This window comes from Falco cherrug, chromosome 3 (genome assembly GCF_023634085.1).
Source record: "Falco cherrug isolate bFalChe1 chromosome 3, bFalChe1.pri, whole genome shotgun sequence".
Classification (NCBI taxonomy): domain Eukaryota; kingdom Metazoa; phylum Chordata; class Aves; order Falconiformes; family Falconidae; genus Falco; species Falco cherrug.
In genome coordinates, this window is record NC_073699.1 from 72,912,476 (window position 1) to 72,933,188 (window position 20,713).

At 37.0% G+C, this 20,713-nt stretch overlaps 1 protein-coding gene across 2 annotated transcripts in view; it reads right to left on the reverse strand.

Moving 5' to 3' along the window:
- The window catches only part of GABBR2 (gamma-aminobutyric acid type B receptor subunit 2), a 487,779-nt gene that overhangs the window by 36,202 nt on the left and 430,864 nt on the right, over positions 1 to 20,713 (reverse strand). For both annotated transcript variants that reach the window (XM_055706084.1, XM_055706085.1), the window contains exon 14: positions 6,439 to 6,549. In XM_055706084.1, coding sequence (XP_055562059.1) covers positions 6,439 to 6,549 — 111 coding nt within the window. The remainder of the gene's footprint in view (positions 1 to 6,438; positions 6,550 to 20,713) is intronic.

The following is a 20,713-nucleotide window of genomic DNA, read 5'->3' on the forward strand; positions in this document are numbered from 1 at the left end:
TTTCTTCTGTGAAAATTCTGCTTAGTCATGAAACACATTATAGTAACTAAGCTGAAGCAAATACGCAATTGGTTATTAGCGAATATCCATTTGGAATAGCTTTATATGGTCTCTGGCATAAGATTACCACAATCACAACACTGTAAAACCATGAAACATCTCTGATAAAAACAAGTGTATGCTACAATTTAAATCTATTTCTGCTATTTAAAAATTGATGCCAAGAGACATGTAAGGGAATACTGTAATATCTGCAATATTTTAAGAATATATTTGAAGTTTTCTTACGGTCATAGGGAAAAAATTTTCCTACAAAACCATATGGTAACATGTTTTGGATGCTAAAACCCTGTCAATGTTTTATTAAAGCTAAAACAAATATCTGGTACCACTACAAACTACCTTCCCCCACCACAAAGCTTAACTATCTTCCTCTTTAATGATTGTAAGATGGGACAGATGGGTTGGTGCTAAACCCACCATAAGTATGAGTTGGAATCATGCAAATTAATTGCGAAAGAAGGAGTCGCTCCTTCCGAGTACTCTTTTCGATCAGGAAGGGAATTAGGAAAGAACGCAAGTAAATGTGTTAAAAATTAAAGGTATTTTCAGAAAATAATCAGGAATTTTAACATAATCTGGAAGCTATTCAATTTTTCTGCACATAAAATTTATCAATTTGATAAAGAGATTGAGAATAGACATATTGTTGATACACTATCATAAGATAATTGGAAGGGACTTGAAATCATCTGGTGCGACCTCCTGCACAAAAAGCAGGCTCAGGTCTGAGGTCAGACCAGGCTGCTCATAGCTTTATCCAGTCTGGTCTTGAAACCTTCCAAGGATGAAGGCTGATCCGCCTCCCTGGGCATCCTGCTCCACTTCCCTCGGAGTGAAATTTTTTTCTGTTATATGCAGTCTATATTGAGTAAATATAGTAAAACAGTAAAAATGAGGAGTGCATGTTACACACCACAGCTGTACTGTTCCTAAGCAGCTCCTGGATTAGTTGTACAGAGAGGGCTTAAGCACCTAAGGTGGGAATCTACATCCAGCATCCAGCAAGGATGGTCAGGCCAGCCCTCAGTACCATCTGTAGATACCTGAACGCTATAAGCCTTGAAGTTTCTGCTTCTGTGCAGACTAAAAACTGCCTGGACTCTGGCTGGGTATTTTCTTACCAGTGTCTGTCATGTAACCAACCTCTGCTGGAATTCAGAGAAGAGGCATTTTGGGCTAGTAAGGACAATGTACCCTGACGAAGACGCTCTCCCCTCCTGCTCACCAAGAGAGGAGCATGTTTGTGGATTAGCCATCAAAGTGAAGGAAGCTATTGGAGATGGGAGCAGGGGAAGCAACAGGAATATTTACAAATACCAACTGAAAGATGCTTAAGTATGTGCTGTAAACAATCTGCCCTAAACTTCCTAAGTGTAAAGAAGCTTTCCTTACCTTATAAATTATTTTGGTTGCTGTGGAATTTAAAACAAACAAGCAATAAAACTGGCTGAAGACTAGACTGAATGTAACACAAGTTTAAAAAGAGGAAATTCATAATAATGATTATGAAATAAAGTTCTAAAACACAGATAGTGGAAAGGAAAGTTAGATATATAGTAGAAAACGAATGGCTAGCAGCATTAACAGAATTCATAAGGATTTCTAAAAATGTATGTGGAGAGAAAAGAATCCTAATAATGATTCATTCCTTGGAAAATGACAAATTCAATAGTAATGATACATAATAAGATATACTTAATGAATATTTTTATTCTATATTTATATAGAGATGGAACAATCCATTCACGTCCTGCCAAAATAGAGAACTGCAGCTTATTCCAGCAGTAAGAGAGCTCTTGAAAACCCTGCCAAGACAAACTGTTGTAATCAGAGAGATCCAATAACTTGCATGCAGGAGTTTTAGGAATTGATTTAGAAGTTGTCTGGACTGTTGGACTTAATTGTTGATATTTATTGGTGTTCTGGCAAAGCTGCACTTCAGATATAAAGAGGCCATATGGGAAAAGAGAAGGTGGAACATCTTCAGTGACTACAGAGCTATTACGGTAATTTCTATCCTAAGTAAATTAATGAAATGGCTGATACATGAACTTGGGCAATAAATGACAAAAAAAAAAAAAAAAAAGTAGTGACACAATTCAACATGTTTGGTTTTTTTTTTTAATAGGATTGCAAGATTGAATAAAACCGATTATATTTATGCAGCTTACGTGGATTTCTCAGTAGTGTTTGTCTTAATACTGCGTGGTATTGCTATTTAAAATAGTATGTTTCAAAATCCATACAACAAATTTAAACTGATTGAAATCTAGGTGATAGATCTCAATGTGTAACTATTAATGGGAAGCTACTAAATAAGAGCATAGGTTTTCAAAAATTCCTAACTTAATGCTGTCCCATATTTCACATTGATATTAGCTGTAGCTTGAAAACCTCTCATTTAACACTTAGAGGGTAAAATTAGGATTTGATAGGGAGCACAACAGCCAAACTGAAAATATACCTTGGCCTCGAAAACCTGTTTCTCGATAGCTGAAAAATAAGTAACTGTAATATATGTCAGCAACACAAAGAAACTTTCAATGTATGTACACCTTGAGTCTAATGTTAATTAAATGCCTTATCAGGAAGAGGAGAATCAAACTGTAGACAAATCTAGTGTTTGTGGTTCATAATCAAAAGTGCTCTAGAGGAGTCCAATCCATCCCTAATCTGGTATTTTTCTGGCTGAGATCAGAAAAAGAATTCATGACCCTCAGAAAGATGTTAGTGCAATCACAAGTAATGTACCACTGGCAAGTTTAAGTAAGATAGTGCAATTTTTATCATCCTTTGGAATATACAAAGTAAAGGTACTTTTCAACCATGTCTAGATCATCAAAAATCAAAACCTAGACATACTGCAGCTGATGGTCACCAGGTACACACAGCCAGACCTTGAGCTTGTGTGTAGCATTTTAGAAGCTGAACCTGAGGTGGGAAAATAACTGGGTCTCTTATGTATGGTGGGACTTGCCCAGGGTCACTAAGAAGACTAACACAATGACAATGGCAAGATTTAGGATGGTCATCTTATTATTATTCTCTGGTCACTGGTCCTCGAGAATCTGAATACAGTAACTGAGAAGCCTTCATGCAGTTAGTAAACATTTCCTCACACCCCTTCAAAGGCAATTGAAGAATCATGAATCTGACTTTTAATGTTAGCTCACCTTAATACAGAAGGAACCCGTGCATCCTGGCGAGTAATGCCTTCCCTTATTTTGCCTTGCCTGGCCTTCCCTATCCTGCCCTTTCATGCTCTGCCCTAACCTGAGTGATTGATTCACTGCATCAGTGCATTTAAGTCATCAGAATAGACAGTATTGCTTTATATCTTCAAGCCAAAAAAAAGTACTTTTTTAGGTTATCCCAACTTAAAGTATTCCCATTTTGAGATAGCAAGAGGTCACTGTAAATAATTTTAGGCTGACTAAATCATTAAGCCATTTCACCTTAAATATTGCATTGTTCTGTAATTAGCAATACTAGCTCTTTAGTATAAAGTATGTTAGAGATAAGTATTTTATTATTACAAACTGCAGAATTTCATATTAGATAAACCTTTATAAAATGATACAGTAACATGAGAGGTTCTGGGTTTTGTTCTGAAGGTAAAGTATGTGTGGCGTGCGGCGCACAGAAACATCCTTGGTGATAAAATAAATTGCATCAATCCTGCTGTCCTCATATAACTCACCATAGCAATTATTTACGTGATTCCAAAGAGTATCTTCTTTTTCATATGTAGTGATTTGTGTGATAAAAGGGCACTGGAGTAATAAAAAGTGTATATTTCACTGGCAGTTATGAAACACTGTGTGCCTGAAATAAGTACAGTGAGTAATGCTAAATGGCATTTGCAAACTTCAACACTCACATATCGTGTAGGAAACAGTCCAACATACATGCCAACAAACCAGTCTAGGGCAAAGGACTAGTGAGAACCAATGCAGTTTGGTTACTGCCCAGCACAACTCAATCTTGAAAGAAATGTCAAAGAAAATTATTTGATAATGTATTTTTAAAATATACAATGTTATTTTCCCTCTTTAATTTTTAATTTGAAACATTATTGAAGTTATTTTTGCAAAAAAATCACCACCATTTCAGTCTCACAAATCACCACTATTTGTTGGAGTCTCACTATTTTTAAAGGAATTTTAATTTGATTTGTTCATTTCCACTGCTGTGAGTGAAGCAAACGCATTTACTTGTTTACTTTTCAAACAGAACCATGGAGAAAAATGTCTTAAGTACTTTTATGAGGAACACTGGTAAATTCTACCTGGAGGAACACCAAATGAACTGTTCAAAATTTCTATACAAGGAGATTGGAAAGTAACAAAAGTATGGAAAACATTGTTCCTTTTAGCAAATTATCTAATAAAAATCTTGTAAATTTAAATATGCAAAGTGAAAAATACTCTCCCAGGTGAAGAGCAGGAATTTATTGACAGATATGTCAAAGCAGTAATAAAATAATATACTAGAGAAGAGATGAAAAGTTAAGAACTTCATCCCTAAAGATAAATAAATGACCTAAGAGATACAATCCATCACCACACAACGTAATTACTGCAATACAGTTAAACACCTTGTCAGCAACTGGTTACTAAAGCTATGCTTTCTAGTTTGGCTGTACCTTTTTGGAAGATTTGGCTTCAAAGATACAAAATCAGAAACTGGCACTTTGCAGATTAGGAAGAATCAAACAAAGAAATGTGAATAGGAATTTCAGAAGCTCCCAGCTCCACACAGGGACTTGCAGACGGGCCCTGCAGATGGGTGCAGGGGCTCTGACAGCCTGAAGGAGCCCTTGTTCCCTTTCACTTGCAGAAATGTTTTTTGAGCTGGACTAGTTCACGGGTGTGTAAAGAAGCTCCACATATAAGGTAGTGGTAAGTTTTGGGTGATGTGCTGTTTTTGCACAAAGTATGATGTTTTATGCCAATGGACAGTTAGATTTTACTGTCAAACTGTGGCCTCAAAGCTGGTCAATGTCAGAACACCTAACTTCTGGCATCCTTGCCTTCAAAACACAAATGCCTCAATACTGTGTTACATGCTGAGGTTACTCTGAATCCAGAGCTACTCAGATCGTGCTCAGATGTGGAATCTCTCCTAACCACTAATCCCTTTGTGGGATCAAGTATGTCCTAGCTCTTGATTTCACAGCCTGCTTGGACATTCTCTGAAAAATAAGCATCTACACCCAAAGCTGATTTTTTTTTCTTTATTTTTTTTTTTAAATGGGAAGGTGGGAAGACTTCTTTTCAGCTAGTAGCTCCAGGATCAGAGCTCTCATCTGGTAACCGGAGGCACTTGGTTCTAGTGCCTTCTCTGCCTGAAGGCACTCCGCAGCAGATCAGTCTGTCACAAAGCTATTGTTTCGCATTAAAAGGAAAAGCTCTCATCCCTTCCTGTTGAACTTCATATTTCATATTTAAAGATCTTTCAGCCTGAAAAAAGCAGCATGAAAAGCAGCAGGACTCTGCAGCCCAGCGGAGCAGCCATTCGCTGTGGAGAGGGAAGGCTCCGGCCACCAGCAGCTCCCTCTCCCCAGCTTCCCCCAGGGCAGCAGCACTGACCAGGCCAAGTGGAAGCAGCTGACCCAGTCTTTCACGGGTGTCCTAACGAACAGGCATGCTACAAATACACAGAACAGATTGAACCCTTCGGGCAGTGTAAACTAATGTTTATCTAGGTTTAGGATCCAGATGGGGCTCTGTTCAGATAGCTGTTCAGCTGGTCAGTGCTGTCAAAACCAGATGTTTTTAAAGCCTTCAGGCTTAGGAGATTTAATCACTAATAGTCACCTTTACAGGTTGTTTTGTTTGTGGTTTTTTGTTTTTGTTTTTTTAAACTATGAGGATTCAGGATTCCTGGTTCCTGAGACCATTTCAGTAAGTAAAGCTTTTTGTGGAGATGGGCCTCAGTGACGAAAGGGTTATTTTGATTCAGACTGAATCAATCATGTGTCTCCTGCAGCTTTTCCTGAAGGACATCTGCAACTCAGAGGCAAGCATCTAGAATAACCTAGTCCTACCTTTTTGGAGAATCCAAAGGAATTGAGATGATTTGGGTTCTTTATTTATAAAGTTGTCTCATTCACAGACCCATCTTTTCACTATTGAATTCCTTGGTTTGTGGTATATCTATAGTATTCAGCTTAAGGGCGATTAATGTCTTAATTATTTTAGGTATGCTTATATCCATATATTACCACCTAATGAACTTCAAAGCAGGTCCAATTATAAAAGGTGTATTCAAGGAAGTTTGAACTCACTCCCAGCCATCAGAAAAACAAATATAATTTGGTTCATGCCTATCAGCAGTTTGAAGTCAGTGTTGTGCAGAACAAGCTATGCTTACCATCAGCAGCCCTTTATAGGCGTAGACAATCCCAAGCCAAATTGTCATGTGAGTGTTTTCGCAGTGCTCCAAGATCGGTCGGATGGAGATGTCTCTGCCTGCAGGGTCCGGCTGCAAAAATGAAAGGTGAAATATTTGGATTCAAATTTCATTTATATTCACACCTCAGAGGTACTTAAACATATTCTTAGTAGATGGAGGATGTGTAGAATACAGAGTGGACAACTTTAAAGCAACTTGTGACGATGCAGACCCCTGCACCTGCAAAGGAATACAGTGAAAAGCAAAGATCTGAGGAAACAACTGCATGATAGCTACCACCAGATGAGCTCACCTCTACTGCAAACCAGAAAGAAAATGTCTGAAGTCACTCTGTCTTTAACAGTGTCAGTCACACTTACCAGCTCTAAGACACCTAATTTTTCTACAAGGTAAACAGCTTGAATGCATAGGCATGAAAATAAATGTACTTAAAGCCACCCTTTCACCTGCGGTTCTCATGTCACTGGCAAATGGCTGATAAACAATGTATGAAGCACTGCTGTGTTTCAGGTCTTTTTTCATTGACAACCATGAGCTAAATCAAAGACCATTCACTATGGAAACTACAGCAGTAGCTTAGAAGAAAGTATAAATCATCAAAAATCTGGAAAAAACGTCCTTTACAGCAAGTGAATGTATATGCAAAATTTAATGCCACTGGAAGCTTTGCAGCTTTCAATTTATTTTGAAAAGGAGACTGCATAAAAGTGAAGAATCAAGAGTACTTTTAGACTGTTGGGACTGTTTGTATGAGGGAGAAGTTGTAATTACAACAGAGAAACCTGGAAGAATCACCCCCACCCCCTCACCTCTTTCTTTTTTTTAAACAGGGAAAAACAGTTGACATGAAGAGCAAACGGGTACTAGCGACTATGCGTTCTACAACTAGAACACAATTAGGGTTTGGTCAAACTGCTTTTTAATGGTGTACATTGTATAAGAACACAAGGTGCTTCTCATATGGGATTCTAAGAGATCCTGTTTTAGTTAGATACCACAGAATACTCCTGTTGGCTGCTCTGAGCTGTGTGTACCTACAGTCTGTTTTGCTTTATAGAAAGCACTGAAATACTAAAGGCCGTTTTTCCTTTCTACTTTGAAACACTGGATCTGAACTTCAACTAAACTAAGATCAAACCAGACATAATTTTCTGTATCTGGTTGTCCCAGTGGGCTTTCAAATTTCCCTTTTTGATGAATAACACATGTGAAATACCTCATGCAGAAGTATAATTATTATTATATGGAATATGGAAAAATCCTATTTTCACCAACTGAAACATAGAATTGTATGTGGAAGGACTTCAGAGAGGTCTGAATAATTTCCTAAAGCTTATTCTTGCTGCCCCTGATGCTGGTATGAATTTTGCTATGGATTTCAGTGGTCACAGCATTAATCTGCAGCTCAGTTTCTTCCATCAGTCTTTTTGTATGTCAGGCATTGCCCCTGACCTCATGCACTGTAAAAAAATAATGTAACAAATAAGGAGGTAGACACAGTGGGGGGAAAAAACAAACAACATTGTGCTATGCACTGCACAGTCAAAGGATTCACAATTCTCTTTGCAAATTGTGCAATAGGCAAGGCACTAACATTTAAAACCTTTTCCTATCATGGACTTCTGTAGAAACTCTGAACAGGAGAAAAAATTACTTTGAAGAAAGGTGTCCTAAAATAAAATAAGATAAACACCAAGAAGGTGATACTAACTTTCCCAGAGAGCTTATGACTCCACCCTAACGGTTGCTAATGGCAAGCAAACAACCATTAGCTGAAGAATTGAAATGACTGCAAACATGAAGTGGCATCACAACATCTAAGGTGCTACAAATGTTTGTCCGGGGACCAGTTGAAATATCTCTTTGTTCCCCATCAACGACAAAAGCCCAATGCTAAAATTTAGGTGCACTGAAGGGAAAGTACCCTTTCATGTCAAAGTTACAACTTGCTATGTTCAACATCATTTTTGACTGGTATGAAGTGAAGTTCACATGACAAATCATTCAAATACAGCTCTGAATGTTTAACTGATGTGTGAACAGGACTGTACTACAGAGACATTTTTTCTGAAATTCCAAACTACACCTAAGCTTGCTATATTATTTTTTTTCCATCTTTGAGTTACAGTATGCTAACAGTTGCATCCCTTATGGAATTATGGAAGCTACATCAAGTATAAACTTGTCATCATCAGAATGTCTTTTTTTTTGGTCTCCCCCCGCCCCCCCCCTTCACACTGGGGAGTCAGCACAGGACTCTATTTCTCCAGCTCTACATCCTTCCTGCCATGTATTCCATCTATTTCGGTTTCATACTTCTGTGAAACAAGAAAGTTTATAAATTATGTAGACTTCCACCTGGTGCAATGGACAATTCCTTATTTTGAAGAATATTACTGAAATGAGAACTCCTATTTGGTCAGTGGCAGATTATATTTTTATTTTCACTATGTGGTTATTCTCTAATGAAAATTTGCTTCAAAATTCAAAAGCATATGTCCATTTATTTCTCAAAACCGAGAGACCCAGGCAGAAAAATGACAAAATGGAAAACATAACTTGTTTTCAAATACTGTTAAACAGAAAGAAGTTGCATCATTTCCTTTGTAATGAAGTTTGTCAGATTTTATAAGGCAATGATAGTTTTAAAATTATGTTAATTAAATAAAACTGTGTATTCAGATTTTCTACGTGAGATAAGGAAATCTTGTGACTTGCTCTAGGGGGAGTAGGAAAAGAGAGAATACTGATTGCAGCATCAGCAAAAGTGTACATGGGGCAGTACTTCTTTCAAAGCACTTTCCAGATCTGCAAGGTAGTAGTATTTTAAAGAAAAATTTGCTGAGGTCTTGTGTGTGTGGAGTTAGGTGTAGCAGGTAGCAGTAATTTTACAGTGAACTGATTTTGCTGATTACTTATTGCTACTGCAAAATGACATTCCTGTTTTTTAATTTGCCATTCTGTTTCTTCACTGGTTTTGCATGAATTAACTAATCATAGCAAAAAGCTGGGTTAAAAAAACATATGATATTTTCTGATGTCAAAAGAATCTTTAAAAACTCTACAATTACAGCTGAATGGAGCACTTCACTGACCTCTCTAATCATCCACCATTTGTGCACTTTGTTACTGCTTTAGAGAGGATGACAACATAAATGCTACCAGTGATTATATATGTACTGGAAATTTGCCCTTTCCTTTTATAGAAAACAATCTAAATGTCCTTCAGATGTCATTCTCAAAAGCCTGAAGACCTCCTGTCTTGTGAATAGGCTGAAGCTTTCCTACCTCTTTTGAAATCTAATAAGGTTTCTGACATTGACCTCAATTTCTGGAGTGTTTTCAGCAGCTGAACATAAACAGTTTAATCTGTTCACTTCATCCAAGAGTTGTGTATCATCACTGGCAAAATGCTTGTTTTACATGAGATCTGCTAGGTCTAGAAAGCAACCCAAACTAGTAAACAGATTACCTACAGAATGTTTATATCCCCTCTCTGGGCACGTTCAAATTGTTATTAGTCAACTCTGTGGTTTTGTTGCCTTATCATTTTCTTTGCATTTCAGTCTGCTGGTGGGCTGGCAGATCCTTGTTGTAATAGGTGAGCAATGGCTTAGGTGGTACTGCCAGAAGGAGGAGTGAGGCTTAAAAGCACATGGAAACACCACAGGGAAATTTGCAGGAGGGACTCTGGCAGGGGCAATGATAGGACTGCTGAGTGCCTCCTCTGTTCCTACACCTCTGCTAAATAACTGAGCAGCAATGAGACTTCTCTTCCCTTCATGTCTCTATGGACTGCAATACAGAACTACAGGCTCAGTTTAAGCTGCTTTCCAGAGTGGCCCATGTTAGGGAAGAAGCAAGGCTGCTTCAAGTGCAAGTGCAGTTTTTGTTGAATAATTATCTCCAATTCCTTTAAGGATCTGGCTCCCCTTGAGTAAACAAATGCATGCAGTGCAATGGACAGCTTTCCTTGTCCCAGGCTAAGGTGTGGGAAGATAGGGCAAACCACCCTGAGGCACCTATGCCTTCTGGGCATGATGTTATTTGACCCATAAAGACAGCTCTTGTCTCCTTTTTTCCATCTGTAAGTACAATTTCTTAGTGGCTATTATACTAGCCAAGATCTCTTAGGAAACGACCAACACACAGTGGGGAGATATTTGTATTATGATTAATGTTTCATTGACTTATTTTGTGTCTTTATTGCCATTTCTTCTCTATAGCTCCACATAGGTCTTAAAAGGAGGATGGGTGTATGTTCCACTAGGCATTTCATCCAGCAGATGTCTGTGAAGAACAGACTGGGCCACTGCGCAGTATCCAAAATCCTTGACCTTCCTAGGCTACTTTTTCTACACGGTCACCTTTCCAGCTCCCATTGCCAGTACAGCAGATGATCGTTGTGGTGCTGCTGTGCAACACAGCTCACAGGTGGACAATCTCAATAAGCTTTCTAAGAAACTTTGCAGCAGATTTCCAGCGTGACATTTTGGCATTTCTGCATCTGCAGTTTTACCAGTGAGGAAATCAGAACATTAGGCCTCAGTTTTTTCCAAAGATGGATATGAAACATAAGGTAAATAGTTGCAATTTCTGTTTACTAGGCTTAAAATACACTGTAAAGTTCCTATAGTATAGGAAAACATAAGATCATACTCTTCGGACACATTGTTAAAATGGTCTTCGTATACCAACCCACTCTCTGCTTTATCCTCCCTTTAAATGACTTCCATCTAACTGGCATAATGACTGTATACTATTGCTAGTCTGCAGCATGATTTAGACATCTCTGGCATTTTTAATTTGGCACATTTAACGGTGATTCCTTATCTGAAAACCCAGACTTTGCTAAATGAGAAGATCATCTTTCTTTTTAAATACACTTTTTTTTTTTTTTACCCCAAGGACAGTTATAGTTAGTTTACACTATATATTCTGTAAGAAATTAAATTTACTGGCATGTTGTAACAGGCCCTCCTCTGTGCTAAACTGCGTATCTGTATGAAAGATGTTCCACAAAAGGATTTAAAGTTTTCAGATGCAGTGTGTTGCAGCCAGGCTCTCAATTACTGATGAAAAGAGAAACAGAAGGATCAGAGGATGTCTACTTTTCAGTTACTTAGTAATTTGAGGGTATTTTTAGAGAAAAACAACTGTGATATAAAAAAGAGCTTTTTGAGGAAATGGATCCCTTTTGTTTTATATATTTTTTACTTTCTGTAGTCACATCTTCCACAAATGCAAAATAGCAAACACAATACTAAGCTGGGGTAGCTCACTTGGAACGTCTTCCAATTAAAACTTTTTAGAATAAAAACTTGTTTGCCTTTGTTTATATCTGAGCTTAGGTTCAGATACATTATGAATCACATTGTATGTTATATATTAGCTCAGCCAAGTACAAAACTGTTGCTGAATTCTTGCAGTCCAGTGACCAATTTCATTTCTCTTCAAGATTAATACGGAAGTTTGGTCATTTCTGTAATAGTCTAATGATCCAGGACAGTGATTGATTTAAAGACTTTTTCTTAATGTATTTTTCTTTGATTCAGAGTCACGGGACAATGTGATCATGGAACAGAAAATCAGCTTTTAATAGGGGAATGCAGGATTCTGTTAATAAGAGCAGGCTTTCAACTAAATGACTATCCTTACACCTGGCCCCTTCATGACTCCTGCAAGACAGATGACAAACATGAATCTTCTGACCTCAGGAGAAGGTATGGACGAGATTCTGAGCAATCACATATATTGCATCCAGTGTGTGTACTTGATGCTCTCTCATGCAGGTCCCAAAGAGAAAATTATTTCAGACTTGAAATTAGATTTGTTTTTTTCAAATTGTTTAAATATTATTAATATTTGTAAGGACATTTACAGTTGACTGTTACAATGACTATTAATACACAACTGCATCAAGATAGCATACTATATCAGTTCTCATTGAACAGAAGAAGTTCTCATAAGGATCTAAAGTTTAAGAATGCTGCTTTTTTTGATTTTTTTTCCATAATCTGAGATTGAAGACAATTTTTTTTTTTTCATGAAATAGTTACAACTGCTTCAGCTCCTAATCTGTGGATTTACTTTGTACCAGTATAATAGATTAATGCTCATGGAGCTACTGGAAAGGGAGCTGTTATGTCATTTCTGTAGATAAGGAGGGGTTTTCATATGAAGGTTAAACAAATGCCTAGGAAATCTGAGAGGAATTAATCTTATTGAGCCATACTTCTTTGAGTTGGAAAAAACATCTTTCTTTCTGATAACTATGATGAATATAAATATCCTCACTCCAGTTTTTATTGCTCAAGAGATTGAAGCAGTTTTCTACAGTAAATTTCTACTTAGAATTATTAATTTCTAAAATTCTAATTCTGAATTTTAATTAAAAACTGGAAAAGTGTTGGAGAGAACTTTCTTTTAATCTTTTTTTGTTTGGAAAAGTATCAGTTTTTAATAAATCTAATGACTTGAACTCACATTTAAAGTTAGGTTTGCAGTTCTTTACAATGTTCCCCTGCAAAGTTATTTAAATTGAAGAGGTGTGATTTTTAGATTGTGATTAACTTTTAAAGCAGTATTTATTTATATTAACTATACAGATTAAAGGTAAATTACTGGCAATTCAAATTCATGCAAAACAAGCATAATAATTTGCTCTGTGTTTTGTGAAAGTTTTAGACAGTTTATCTTAATTTGTAATAGAGAAGATTCCAGCCATTTCAGGTATGTTAATGAACGAAGCTTCTAAGGATTGCTCTTGAAACTTCCAATGGTTCCACAGTGGTGATGAATACTGCTGCAATGCACTATGGCAGTATTATTTTAAATAACCCCGCTGCTTAGGCTCAGGTGGGAACTGTGTGGGACAGCAGCCAGCCTTGGGCACAGTATGCATCTTCTTCCCAAACCCTCAACAGGAGTGGCTGTGTGCAAATCCAGAGGAGGATTTGCACAGAGCTGAGGTATGAAGTGTCTTGGAATGCAAGGTTTCTCACGTAGATCTGAATATACACCCCCTGCTCCTGTGAGGTGAATTAAAGGATATTTTTAGGTTATCCACAGTGAATACAGTGTATTTTCTGCTTCATTAATTTTCTTCTTATACTGAAATTAAGCTCCCCACCTCAGCCAAGGGACTAGACTTCAGATATTATCTGGCATCACAAAAACTTCAAAAATTAAACTCTTCCAACAGTTCAGAAGAAATCCTGTTTACATTGTAAATCCTAAAAAATCTTCACTCCTAGTGGTATTTTAGCATAGCATACACATGGGACAGTAATTCTGTAATGGTTGGCTAGCTAGAAGTCATCACACAATGAAATGACATTTGCTGAAATACCAACACATATATCCCTATTTTTTATCTCGTCACTTATTTTTCAGTTTACTTTTCTAAGACATAAAAAAAGATGTACCATATAAACCAAGGAAAAAGTATTATCAAATTTTGGGGCCTAAAGGATATTAATGTAGTTATTTTACATCACTCATCTCGCTAGAAATACAGAAGACAAGTCTAAATTTACAAATGGATGGGAGTGAAGAAAGAAAGAGAGAGGAAAAAAAAGAAAACATCAGAGATACACCACTGTAATTCCTACTACCCCAAAACAATAAGGTCTGGAAATACCGTCACAGTGATAGTCACACTAGTCACACCATAATAACTTTAAAACAAATCTACTTTCTAGCTCCCCATCTGGCTCTTGTACAAATAATTCCATAAAGCAGTAAACCAAAAGTAAGTAAATAAGTAAGTACTTAAGTAAGTACTGTAAGTTAGCATGATTTAAAGATGAAAAAACACCAGAAGACCTATTTATATGTTCTTGTATTGTAAATGTGTCCATACACCTGTTCTTAAAGAAAACGTCTCGGCAGCATTATTTGTAACATCACTTTACTTAATGATTTTTATTTTGCTGTTGTGGTGCTTCATTTCTGTTCAAATGAAACTGTCTTTTGAGAGCCAAAATGTTCCCAGTGATTTGGTATTTTTATTATTATCATCCCCTAATCCAAGCAGTTTCATTTATTTGCATTAACATAATATACAGAATAATAGATTAGACTCAGTAAAGAAACCCCTGTGATCCCTGCAAACAAATGCAGACTAGCAGTGAAAAGGAAAATGCAAAATTCTCTTGTATCATGGAGTGTTTCAAACAACTGTGACTAAGTCTTCCCACTCTGCACTCAGTGATCTCTTCAGTAGAAATTTTACATCATATGATTTCCCCAATTACATACCTAGGGACTGGATAATGAACTGTTTCTGCATATGTGCACAGAAGCCATGGGACAAGTGTTACAAAGACTTAAGAAAGCATTCTCAGCAGTAGAACGTGTTTTTCTTTGAAGGGAGGGCAAAAGGGCAAGGTATGAAAGAAAAGCAGGTTAAAGGAATGAAGACCTTTGTAACTACCCAGACGCCCCTGTGCTGCACTGATTCTTCCAGAAATGTGTACTTCTTGTCTCAGCTTCACAAATTGAGGAAGGATGTTTTCCCCTCCTTTCCTGTGAAGCTGCCCAGAATCGTGGCTGACAAGCTGGACTTGCAGTTTCTTCTAGCTTTTCCTTTCCTAGCTAGATTTCCTGCTATGCAGGAGGCCATGCCAGCCACTTTTCTTGGTGGCTGGAACAATTCTGTACCTCCTTGATTACGGTAATGGAAACAGGCAGCATTAATATAGAAGTATGGCAAATGCATGAAGAACAGTAAAGCAAAGATGCAGAGGACAGCCATAGACAAACTGTTAGTGCGGCCCCGACAGGAACCAAGGTAGAGACCTTTTCTGTGCATAGTTTGCTAATGGGTTGGCTTTAAGCTGTAAGCAAGGCTATGACTTATTGTTCTTTCTGTGGAACTTAAGAGCAACAGGATTTAGCTCTGTTCCTGTCAATAAACCAGATTTGCACCCAACAGCTAATGGAAACTATCATCAAATGCTCCTCCCAACAAGAAAAACTCTCAGGTTCTCAATTGTGCCCAGCTATTTGGGCCAAGAAGGGCAACAACCTCATCTCTATAACTGCCTTATATTTGCTGTTTAGTGCTATAATTCCTTTGATTTATGGATGTTGACAATATTTATTACTGTGCCTATTTGCATTGCAGTGACAACAACAAATGGACACTATCTTCCTGCAGAAAGTGAAAAATCCATTCCCTAAGAGGATTTTAAAGCATACATATGAGATGTGGCAGAAGAGGGAAGCATAAAGTAGCGTTTTATGACATCTTCAGAGGCCAATATCAATGGACACCACTGTCCCCCTATACAGCCACTGACAAATGAATAGTTTCTGGGCCATGGCAAATAAAAAGGAATACTTCTCAACATGAAGGACATTTTAATTTCCTCACTATTATTTTATATATATATATAAATAGACATATATTAACCATCCAAAATGGTTAGATGACGGTCCATCAACCCACTACTGGAGGATTTTGCTGCTAGTTTTATGTCTGCACTAAGACACATTTAGAAACTGTTGTATTAAGTGGAGGTCTTTCCTTTGTTTTCAAAAAAAATAATCAAATATTTAGTTTTTAAATGCTAAGATTAGCTTAATAAGTAGATTCTCATAATTACATCACAATAGTTGTAGCAGAAGCACCTACATCTCCTCCAAAGTATCTCTAGAATTAGGTTATTCAACTTCCCCATCACAAAAGTTGCTGTGATTAAAATAAACTCTGTTTCTTGTTGACAGTCAGATGTAAGGTGCATCTTAATATATGGAAGTACATGAAAACATTTGTCTGTCATAAGCTTTTTGAGTATTTCAATGTTTTTTCTCCCACCTTGCAACACTAGCAATGTCTCAGATATAAACATTTTTACCTAATATCATCCAAAACCTGAATAGATGAATGAATAAATAAAGGTCAGGTCAACAGAAATATTTTGATTACTTCAAAAGATTTAATTTGGGTTTTGACCTTTTAAAACTCTTAACCTTACTTGATAGAACCTAACTCCATTTTGAAAAGAAAGGTAATTCTGAATTAAGGGATTTTCTTTAGTTAACAAAGGTCAATAGGAACATTTTAACACTTTTCCACCAAAACTATTCTGCATGGGGAAACTCACTGAGACTCCCTTTTTCTGGCAAGTATATAAATCTTACGACTACTCAATGTTTTCTGAGAAAAATATCTCAATACTTAAGGAATATCATCAGCAATAAGGTTGTAAATCCATGGTCTTGATGGGTTACTTCTGAAGATTCACACTTGATAGTATAATTGATAGTATATTAAAGCAGAAGGACACTAATGAATGAACCACATGGCTTTACAACTTTTACTGGCATAGTAATGCCAGCAAAGCCTATAGACTGGAGATGAGTACAAGGTGACTAACAGTATATAAAGTATGTCTTCATCTTTGGTAGAGTCCTGTTTCAGCTGTGAAAGACATAGCTCTTGGCAAACTAAAAATACTTTTGGAACCTTAAATCAACACCTTTTCTGCCTTAAAGAAGGAATCTGAAATAAGGCTTAGGATTCCATATTTATATTGGCATTACAGTTTAATAAGACCATTTTGATAATTGTTTCATCTTCAGCAAAACACAGGATATAGATTTCCTTTTCATTAACTCCAGCCTGAAATAAAACATTTCTTCTAGAAAAAACATTCACTGACCATGAACCTATATAACCCTTGCTGAGTCAATGCAAAAAAATTGGACCTAATTTTGCTCTTCATTTCTAAAAATGAATTTAGTTCAGGTTCCCTTAGTTCCTAATATGTTTTGTCTAGTAAATTGAAAGGCTATGTAATAAAATTTTTTCCCTCTGTTGGTATTTACAGATTTTAACCGAGTAAACTCTTAATGTAGCCCTTGATAGGCTAAATATTGAGTTCCTGGTGTTTTTCACTATGAACATGTTTTACCTTCTTTAAAAAATCTCATTGCTTTTCACTGAACTGTCATACCAGCAGATCTCCTGAATTCTGCAGAATGGAATGGAGCGCACTACGCTTATCATGGCTGCCTGGAGTCATATCCAGGTTTAATAACCACCATAACACCTAAGGTTAAGTCAGACCAAAGTGTATCTGTGAAATCACAAATGCCATAAAGTCTCTCAATTCTCTCTTCTTTATTCTAAATGAATAGAGAAATGTGAAAATAGTTTAAAAGCTATAGAAAACAAAATAGATAACCTTGAAAATTTATTCACCAAGTATTTCTCCTGATAACATAGGAATAGTTGACATACGTAGGAACCAGTAATAGTTGCACTAAGCTACCTTGAAAGTTACATGCCTCCAAAACACAAAAAAGAAGAGCAGTTATGGAGATTTTTGATTTTTCTATTACGTCTTTTTTCTATAAATAGCTATTTCAGTGTTGCCACTTCTGCTGATGTTACTCAGAACAAAGCAGGTAGTCATGGGAATTTTTTGTTTCTCTCAGATCAGTAAAACTTTTATGCAACATTTTTCTTAAATAATTTATCTTCTTTCAGCATCTGTCAGACCAGATTTCATTTAACACAAGTCTACCACACACTTTGTTGCAGGTCCTTTGCTCTGGCATACAACAGAAGAATTTTCAGTTGATAAGAAAGCAAGCCAATGTGAAACAAGACCTAGCAACCATAAAATGCATTTTATATTTCCATAGAATTGTTTTTTAAATTGTTAAGCTTCATATCATAATAGTGGATTTTTTTGGCTTTTGAAGCATATGTTTGATATATATGTAGTACAAACAGATAACTGTGAATTCATTCTACCTTGCAATTCCTACATCTTCTTGACATAAGTAGTACATTTGCTTATTTATAAGATTATTCTTCAGTGAATTCTTGTATTAAAATATCTGGATGACACAAAATGCTTATTTTCAAACTAAAGAATTATAGGAAGCATTGATCTGTAACCATTCTCTGATGTATCTGTAAATATTTTTCTGTAGCTAACTACACAGTGTATATCTATAGCTGTGCATTTTTCCTTTTGTCATGTGACCTTTAAGTTGTCTTGGTAGATACAGGTGATCTTCCTTACAAGCATCTTCCAAGTACAGATCTATCAGGCATCATTGTAAAAGCATTGTTCCAGGATCCAGTATTGGCAGCAAAGCTTGCAATCTTTCCTGGCCTTGAAGAATTCATTGAGGTGGTTATTTCTGAGGTAAAGTGCTTCCACTGTCCTCTGAATCCATCCACACTTTTTTTTTTTTTTTTAATAGAGTGTACGTAAGGATTTTATCATTCCTCCTATTATTTTTTTAGGAATGCTTATTACATAATTTTATTCTAGCGGGTGAGCATATATAATTCTTCTAGAGCTGACATGAAAGCCCTCAAAAACTCCTCAGCACAACCTCTGACAGCTTACATTTACACCCAAGTTTTCATTTCTGAGAACAAGGCACTGAAAAGAAGCAGCAAGAGGATCAGTGCCTTTGTTCTTCCATACCATTTTTCACTGCTCACTGGAAGACAGGCAGAGGACGAGATAAGCACAGACAGGCAGGCAGTATCAGCACAAAGGCAAGAAAAGCAGCGTGTTTCTGAATGGTGATGGCTGGTGTCAGCTAGGTTTGTCTGACCTGGCATTCACCTCCTCTGTGGCACTCAGCTACACCACTAGCCTGTCACACATTCCAGGACAAACCTCTCCAGTCTGAGCTACCTTCTTACGCTGCCACTGTATCCCCTTTAAGGTAGCAGTGTGACGCGACTGTAGGAGAGGCAGGAGTTGCAATCTTCCAGCACTTTGCACCGGCCTGCGTGCTGCAGTGCTAGAAGGCTTCCTTGGAGCAGGACCAGCCTAAATAGCTGAGTGAGATTAAGCAGCAGCAGTACAGCCCCAGGATATCTTCATTTTGCTGATGTGCTTTGAGAAGCTAACAAAAATGCAGAATGTTCTGCTACAGAGTTCCTAGTTAACATTCCCCTAAATAAACCCACACCGAGGATCTCTGGAGCAGTTATGGAAAGACCCAAATGATCCAACCTGGCAAGCTTAGACAACTTAGCTCCTCTGCTGGAAGAAGCTTTCCTTACCAGTGAGAAACTGAAGCTTGAGCTTGTGTTCACAGCTCAGCTGAGGCTTGAAAAAGTGTCAGTGGTGACAATTCTTGATCACTTGATTCTCTATATAGCAGAACAGACTTTGAGTAAATTAATCAGAAGATGAAATAAAGAGTCTCACAAGTACATCAAGGATAGAAATAAACCTTGGGAGAAATGCTGAGATCTTATGGAACAAGGAAAATATTAAAAACTTAAGACAACTGAAACATCAGACCATTTTGGTTCAAGAAGACTGTGGGGAAGAATTGAAATAGTGGTGAAAATATTCCCTTTTGCCTGCCAAACTAAGAAGGAAGGAAGGCGGGAGCTACAGTGGAAAGTGGCCAGGTTCCCATGCTCCCACTAAACATATCTATATATATATATGTGTGTGTGTGTGTGTGTATATACATAAAGCATCTCCTGCCACTGTGACAGCTAGTGGGGTATGAACTGACTCAGCACCAATTCCATACATGGTCCCCCAGCTAACATATTAAAAAAAAATTATTTCCGTAACCTGATCAGTATTGAAAAAATAATTTTATCTTTTCATTAACCTTTAAAAAAGTGATTTTTCATTTTGAAATGTGTTTGTGTAAATAAGTGTGTATTTCCATGGCAACAAGGCCTGATGTTCCCACAATCACCTTGACATTAATTTATGAATACATCAGGCATTCAATACAAAAAATTAAACAATAGCAATTATTGGTTAGAAATGGAAAACTGCTTTCTTTGAAGGTAGTTGAAGGCTATGAAATTCACCTCTATACAAATCAGAAACTCTATTATTATTTTAGAAACAGGAACTCCTATCGAGGCAAAATGTAAGTGCAGTGTTTTGATCTTGACTTAACAAAAGCAGTGTCTATTAGCTTGAAAAACCTCCATCTAATGTTCCCACCCAGGGAAGAATGGACAGGGAAAGAAATATGACAGTTACTCATACACTTATCAACAAAAAAGTGTATCCACCACTGAGCAGTGCTAGGATATCATCAATGGAATGAAAAAAATGCAAAATTTGAGTGGATCATGATTTAGCTAAACTGCTAAAACTCCAAGATTTATATATTAGGGTGAATAAGTGACATGGTTTGCTGGCATACAGTTTAGGGATTAGAACATCTATTGTTCATGAAAAATTTTAAAAGCACCACCAAAATACAGTTG